The following is an 8105-nucleotide window of genomic DNA, read 5'->3' on the forward strand; positions in this document are numbered from 1 at the left end:
AGATTGATTATATGCAGCGCTGTTGGCGTGATGTTAGCGCTGCAGACAATAACAGTCATCTGGAGCAGCAGTGGAGACTCAGCACTGGACCCAGAGATAGTAAATCTCGGTTTTTCCAGGAAATAGGGGTTTTTTTTCCAAGAACTGCAGTTCCCTTTAACTATGATTTCACTTGAAATTAAAATTACATTACTAATGTTGGTGTCATATAAGGAGTTCATGATCATTGCTGGATTATGTGATAATAATAATAATAATAATAATAATAATAATAATAATAATTTTATTTCTATAGCGCTGACATATTCCGCAGCACTTTACAGTTCAGAGGGGACTTGTACAGACCATAGACATTACAGCATAACAATAATCACATAGATCATAACAGATACCAAGAGGAATGAGGGCCCTGCTCGCAAGCTTACAATCTATGAGGAAAAAGATAGACATGAAAGGTGGGTGGTAACAATTGCCCTGATTGTTTGGATCAGCGATAGTGTTAAGTGTGTAACAGTACAGACACAAAGGGCTAATGGATGCATAAAGCATGTGGGAACATGATGCAGGGAACCTGGTTATGGTAAATCTTTTGGCTGTGCCACACAGGGATAGATTAGGTTAATGTGTTGAGGCGGTAGGCCAGTCTGAATAAATGCGTTTTCAGAGCATGCAACATGTGATAATTATATCTGAATACATTGATTCTGTAGTTAGAATAGAAACGTGTAGGGTACTTCTGAGACTTTGCGGTTGTGTACGATTATTTCATGTCTGCAAGAACATTGTAATATTATTCATATATTGTTCACCAATAAAGGTGGGTTTGCTTTGTAAAATCCCTTTTTCTAAGTAAGATACCCTAATGATTAGCTGAACCCAGGTTGTGACACTGCTGGGATCTTACGTGATCAGTTTATTATTCCTACACTGCCTCCACAGGGGAAATTAAAAATTACACATTTTCTTTTGAAACCAATGGGATGTCTGTATCATGCATGAACATGTCAGGTCCTCCCTCCAGAGATGATCTTTGTAAGGGAAGCCATTATTAACTTTTAAAATAGGGCATTTAAAAATAGGTTTTTATAATTCAGGTAATCATTTTAAGTCTCAAAAATTGCTACAGAGGGAAACAAAGATGGAAACACTTGACATTGCTGATACTTAAATAACATACTAATGGCATAGTGACTTAAATAATGTATCTTCTTTTGGTGTTATCATGAAGCCCCAAGGTTTAATTCTCTGTTTGTGGGATCATGATGAAGCCCCCTTGCTTACTGAATAAGACTTAGGGTAAGTGTGGCCCATACACCCTCAATAACTGTCTGGCAAATGCTCGCATAGCCAACAGCTATTCTGCCCCACCGCGACGTGCATGCATACTCATTTGGGAAGAGCACACATGTGTTTTAATTAGAGAGAAGAGGGATTATATGATATCAGTGGTCGGTATTTTCAGAATATTTTCCCAACAAATGATCACTATATAGTCGATATACAGAGTGGGTCATGTATATGGATACACCTAAATAAATTGGAAATGGTTGGTGATATCAACTTCCTGCTTTTTTGCGGCGCATTACCATTTTGAAGTCGGCCATTTTGGATCCAACTGTATTTTTTCCAATGTAACACATCAAACTTATTGAGAATTTCACAATAAAAACAATGTTGTGTTTGGTATTAATGTAACTTTATTCTTTCATGAGTTATTTACAAGTTTCTCTTTGTTTACAGCCATTGACATGTCGCAGAGGTTAACACGTGAGGAGCGGATAGAAATTGTGTTGATGTCTGGTGAACGCAGTACCCGGGTCATTGCAGCAAATTTCAATGCCAGACACCCTATGCAAGAAAATTGTCACCATTCCCATTTTAAACAGGTGTATCCATGTAAATGGCCCACCCAAAAAAGTTTGCCTCATCAATGAACATAATGTTCTGTGTAAACTGAGGGTCCTGTTCCAATTTTTGTTTTGCCCATTCTGCAAATTCAGCGCTCCGATCTGGGTCATCCTCGTTGAGATGCTGCAGCAGCTGGATTTTGTAAAGGTGCCATTTGTGAGTAGCTAATATCCACCAAAGGGATGTTCGACTGATGCCAGATCAGCACGCTGAATTTGCAGAATGGGCAAAACAAATGTTGGAACAGGACCATCAGTTTACACAGAACATCATGTTCAGTGATGAGGCAAACTTTTTTGGATGAGCCATTTATATGGATACACCTAAATAAAATGGGAATGGTGACAATTTTCTTGCATAGGGTGTCTTGCATTGAAATCTGCTGCAATGACCCGGTTACTGCATTCACCAGACATCAACACAATTTCTATCTGCTCCTCACGTGTTAACCTCTGCGACATGTCAATGGCTTAGAGAAACTTGGAAATATCAGTGAAAAGAATAAAGTTATGTTAAAACCAAGCACATCATTGTTTTTCTTGTGAATTTCTCAATAAGTTTAATGTGTCACAAGACCCTCTTCCCATTGGAAAAAATAAGGTTGGATCCAAAATGTCCAACTTCAAAATGGCCACCATGGTCACCACCCATCTTGAAAAGTTTCCCCCCCCTCCAATATACTAATGTGCCACAAACAAGAAGTTGATATCACCAAGAATTCCCATTTTATTTAGGTGTATCCATATACATGGCCCACCCTGTATAAGTAAATTATAGTTCTCAGACCATAATCATAGTAAATTATACAGTAGATAAGGCTGAATTGATATGACAATGAGCCACTATGTTGAATTGAATTGTCTTTTTTTTTGTAAATAACCAGGCAAACAAAAAATTGCATGAACATATTTTATTACCATTAAGAGACCAAAGGCATCCAGAAGAGAAAGAAAAAAGCTAAAATTACCATACGGCCCAAATCCATCAATATTTATAATCTATGGTTACGGTACATATTACTATTCTGCCTATGTATGCTATGAGGTAGCTAACCCTTGTAAGATTCTGAGTAATCATTAGGAATATTCAGTTCAGTCCTATGAGTCAGTATGTGTAAAGCCCATTAATACTTCTTGAGACATTGTCTCAGTATTTTAAGCTGTCCTCAAATTTACAGAATGCTCCCTTGAAATTTCCACATAGAATTAGTTTCCATTAATTTGCTAAAGAATATTGGTTCTATCATACAATAAACAGCCTACTCTCAAGAGCTATTGAAAGTTGTCTTTTGTGATAGCGAACTATGAATCCCCTGCATAAAAGCAGAATTAGATGCTATAAAGCAGGCTTCTTGCAGACACCACAGGATGGAGCTAGGGAGCTTTCTGCATACTGTTCGTACAATAATAAACCAGTATAGTTCCCCCAATGATGGCTGCAGGAAGAATTTTACATTTTGAGGTCTTATGAAACTAAATAGGTTTTGTCTCATATGGATTCATAACCTGCATTGCGCGAACAGAATGGGTAGGAGACAGAAAATAGAAGCAAAGTTCAAAGCCATATTCTTTCCAGAAGACAATGGTGTGCATTTTATCTTTAGTCTTTCCAAAAGCTTCTAACACGTGCTGCTGTGATGAGATGCTATAGAAGAAAAGAAAAAAACATAATTTGGTTATTAGTAGAGTTGAGCAAACTTTTCAAAATTCAGTTCCGATTTCGATCGGTGACCAATATTGTTTTTGCAATATTTGCTGAACACAGCAGAACATCAATGGAGTCAGTGGGAGTAGAAATGACCGAATATGTTCGGGATCGATCGTCAAACATAAATTCGGCACGAATAGGGTACCAATAGGGGACGAATATGGCAAATTCAGATGCGGTGACCGATTCTGAACATATTCGCTCAACTCTGGTTATTAGGCTTATTAGGATTTTTGATGAATGAGTTCATTGTATGTAACTTGCAAGTAACATGCTACTTTTTAGAATTTTTTTTTTTTTCTTTTTATTAGAAAAATTGTTGTTTAAAGGAGTATAAATTAAAACAGTACCTATCAGGCACATGGCAAATGCGATGAAGTCTTAAAAATGTACAATTCTTTTTCAGCTCTGCTATATGAGTATATGAATATAATGGAGAAAATTGATATTGTCTTTGTAACCTACATACATATCTAATATATTCCATTACTTCGTAGATCATAACTTACCTTTTTTATGCCATGAACTGAGATCATGAGCTGGAGTCCTAAAAAGAGAGTACCATTTAGACATTACTAATACATTAACTGCATACCAATGATATAGAGGCTTACATGACTATTTTTGGTGGAGTCATGAAACCACTAGGCTTGACTAGATGAAACCCAGGTTAAGGATGTGCATACACCCTCAATAGCTGTCTGGAGATAGCTGACTGGTATCTCAGGAGTCAACTTCTCTCCTGGAATCTAAATGCTGGGCTCCTTGCAAAAAAAGCTATTACACATTGTAAGGTAAAAGCTCATACAGCTGAAGAATTAAATCAGATAGAAAGAGCACGAAAATTGCAAACTTGCTTATTTTTATGCTATCTAACTAATTCAAGAAATTGAATAACATCTAAAAATAAGTGAGATACCAAGTTCTCTAACCGATTGCCCTTAAAGGTATACAGTGAAGACACTACTGTATAATAACAATGATCTCCAAACTCGTACTCTCCAGCTCTTGCAAAATTACAGGATGGCTGTCAGGTCATCCTGAAAGTAATATTTCTGAAACAACTGTAGGCAACTTCTACCAAATGTTGAGTGATGCCAGTACTACGCTTACTTGATGTCATGACCATCTAGGAGACGTTTGTAGGTTGCAATCTCCATCTCCAGGTGAGTCTTCTGATCCATGAGAAGTTGATATTCATGATTTTGCCGTTCTAAGTCAGATCGAATCTTGGCTAGTTGGCTTTCAATGTTATTAATCATCCCTTGTAACTGGGCAAGCTGGGAACTAAATGCGGCTTCAGTTTCTGCTAAAGTGCACTCTAGAGCTGATTTCTAAAATGACAGAAAAAATACTGTATGAAATGAATTTTAAAAATTCACAAAAGACTTAGCAGAAAATAAACATGAAGATGTTGACATTAGTGTAATTAAGTCATCGATCCATGTCAAATGATATGACTTATTGCAACAATTCCTTTCCATATGGCTTGTTATTGCCTGAGGATGATATATAATATATGGCAAACCCCTTTTTCAGCCAGAGTGCAGGTCAAGAATCTTTGCCTGGTCACTTCTTAAATGACCAGTCCCTCATTTGAATAGCTGGCATGTAATTCTGTATGGCTGAGTAAAATGTATGCCCCTTAAGACCATGCATATGCCTAACTAATGATGAACCCATCTATGATCATACCAAGCTGAGTTGACTTTCCAGTTCAATTTCCAAGGTCTGTGCAGAGCGTTTCAGGTCGATGAGTTCATTATTAACAGACTGAAGTTGTGCTGCCCCTGAAGACATCTCTTGGTTCAGCTCTGCCGTCTGCAATGAGAAAAAGAGACGTAAGGGTCCATTTACTTCTCAGGTTAAGCAGCACTTCTAAAATATAATTTAGACCTTAGTCAGTAGCTATCCTTGGGATCACCAGTGTTTGCTAAATATATTTTGGGATGACATCACCCTACATAGTATCTACAGACTTGTTAAAACTTATGATGACATCGCAATACATGGTATCCATAGACTGGCACTGCTGATACCCCTTCTGTCCCTGTCACTGCACCATTGATATCTAGAATGAATTATACTTACCCTGTTTAGGAAAATGCTCTCCACCTCCCTTAAATTTCGCTCCATCAGGTTCTCATATTCGTCTCTAACTCCAGACAGGGCTCTGTTCAGATCTACAGCTGGAGCAGCATTAAGTTCCACATTGACTCTGGCTCCCAGTTGTGATTGCAAAGAATTGATCTCCTTGAATGAGAAAATTGCCTATTTTAGTAAGACACGCTTAATTCACACATCTGTATTTGAAGGTCTGTATATAGACTGCAATGCCATGAATGTCCCCAATTCTCCTGACCTGAACTGACAGTCTCATACATTATATGCCTATGACTGTGTTAGTTAAGGGCAAGAGACCCACATTCGCTCCAAGCTCTGTGATCCGTACACAAACAATATAACATAGAAATGTGAGCTCAACCTAAAGTACTGTATAATAAACATAATTATAAGTGGAAAGGTCTGGTAGTTAAAATAATTCTTTGAACTGCAGCAATTATATGTGCATTTGATCCACCAAATATTTATGGGTTGTGCATGGACCTGATGACCAGAACGGTAACGACTGCTACAAGATGGATGAACTAAGCTAATAATTTGCAGGAAAGTGAAGACCATATCTTTGGTGGAGTTTCTGTTATTTACGTGAGCAGAGGCTACTTGATTTAGAAATGCTGTACTAAAATATATATGAGATTCCAATAATATGCCCTCTTAATAGTTATTTCATGATTCAGTCCCTAGTGTTGGTGGCTTAAAATAATCTCTTATGTAGATGACTAGTCAGGCTATGATGTCAAAATTGAGTGGACTCATAAGCTGCATTGGGGTTAGAAGATACTCACAGATCTCTGTAATATTTGTGGTGTGGACCTTTTGGTCAAGCTATCACTTTTCCCTGTCAGGGAAGTCTGACTGTTTCAAAGTCAAACATTGGAGAAAATAATGATTTTATATGTTGGATTTCAACACGTCAATTCATTAGTTCAACAAATTTGTCTGCCTGTGACTTCCTTATTTCCCTCAGCACCTGTATGACCATGCATGTTTAATGTTTGAGATCATTAATTCGTAAGAAGCCAACAAAACACCACTGATTACTGGCAGGACAATAGACTGAGAATTTAGTGGCACAATTACCTCATCATGTCTGCTCTTAAGTTGAATAAGTTCTTCTTGGAGGCAATGAATTTCTGATTCCAAATTTCTTCTTTGCATGTTCAGCTCCTCAAGCGCTCTTTGAAGCTCTGCAACATCTGCCTCAACATTGCTCCTCAAGTTGCGTTCCATTTCATACCTTTGTAGACATAAAAAATGCAGTGATAAATATATTTAATAATGTTGTAATATGGAGTTCTACTGTCAAATATGATGAATTTGGCTTTTACTATGACTTAAATGCAATACTTACTTGTTTCTAAAGTCATCTGCTGCCAACTGTGCATTGTCTATCTGCAATATAATCCTGGCATTCTCCACAGCAGCCGAGGAAACCTTGAATGAACATAAATGAATAATTGATATACTATAGCACACATTTTGCATCAAGAATAGTATACATGTGAGTGACTTCATTGTAATCATACCTGATTCTGAAGCTCCCTGGTGGTCCTAAAGTAGTTGCTGGAGTCAGGCAAAGAGCTGGGCGCATTGCTTGCATACCATTCACAGATTTTCCTTTCCAGTTGAGCATTCTCTTGTTCTAGGGAGCGCACCTTATCCAGATAAGATGATAATCTACTATTGAGGTGTTGTAAGGTTTCCTTCTCATTAATATCAAGCAGCCCAGAGTTTTTCCATCCATGGTGACTTCCTGAGCTTTTGATATGGCTTCCATGACTGTGGGTGTTATGATTGTGGTGGCCAGATGATGAATGGGCAGAAAAAGTGAGTTTTGAGCTTCCATGAGCAATGGGAACTTTGCAGTGACCACCATAATGAGAAATGGAGGAACTCTTCTGTTGGATCTTATGGATGCCTCCATGGTGTGAAGAGATGTAGCTAGAAGCTTTAGGATAATGGCAGATCCCCATGAGAGATTTGGAGGAGGAATGGCTGATCCCGTGGCTCATGATTGCTTCAGGTTGTTCTGGACAAAACTCAGGAAATGGATACATCTCGTTTTCTCTGTCAGGCTTTTATATGTAGAAGAAATCATTAAATGTCGTCATTTATTGGGCTTCACTTGATTCATCATGGTGTGGCAAATCTAAAGAAGCGTTATCAACAAATAAATTCAGCTTAGGGATTAGTGAGCAATGTGGTTCTGAGTTGGAGAAGCTTATTAACTTAACATTACAGGACATTGCAAACACTCTAATGGAGAGTCACTCTTGTATTTGAGCAATTCAAAGATATAAAATGAAGTTTATTGAAGCTGAACAATGAGAAAGGATACAATTGAACACAAGCATATTAATATACTG

At 37.7% G+C, this 8105-nt stretch overlaps 1 protein-coding gene across 1 annotated transcript; it reads right to left on the reverse strand.

The window, feature by feature from the left end:
- Positions 1–3380: 3380 nt before the first annotated feature.
- Positions 3381–7751, reverse strand: LOC141086649 (keratin, type I cytoskeletal 19-like). Its single transcript, XM_073572890.1, has 9 exons — positions 7266–7751; positions 7091–7173; positions 6820–6976; positions 5707–5868; positions 5311–5436; positions 4729–4949; positions 4125–4162; positions 3966–4026; positions 3381–3552 (listed from the first exon to the last, which is right to left on the reverse strand). The coding sequence occupies exons 1-9, from the start codon at positions 7749–7751 to the stop codon at positions 3381–3383; spliced, it is 1506 nt and encodes a 501-aa protein (XP_073428991.1).
- Between the last annotated feature and the right edge of the window lie 354 nt (positions 7752–8105).

The sequence above is a fragment of the Dendrobates tinctorius genome, unplaced genomic scaffold, assembly GCF_039654945.1.
Source record: "Dendrobates tinctorius isolate UK_male_01 unplaced genomic scaffold, ASM3965494v1 ptg000032l, whole genome shotgun sequence".
Taxonomy (NCBI): domain Eukaryota; kingdom Metazoa; phylum Chordata; class Amphibia; order Anura; family Dendrobatidae; genus Dendrobates; species Dendrobates tinctorius.

Excerpts from the sequence above, each read along its gene's own strand:
- LOC141086649 (XM_073572890.1), bottom strand. The coding sequence starts at position 7,751 with ATGAGCCACGGGATCAGCCATTCCTCCTCCAAATCTCTCATGGGGATC. Across the intron at positions 4,027-4,124 it reads CAGTTCATGGCATAAAAAAG|CAGAGCTGAAAAAGAATTGT; the intron begins GTAAGTTATGAT and ends ATACTCATATAG. Across the intron at positions 3,553-3,965 it reads ATTTGCCATGTGCCTGATAG|CATCTCATCACAGCAGCACG; the intron begins GTACTGTTTTAA and ends TTTCTTCTATAG.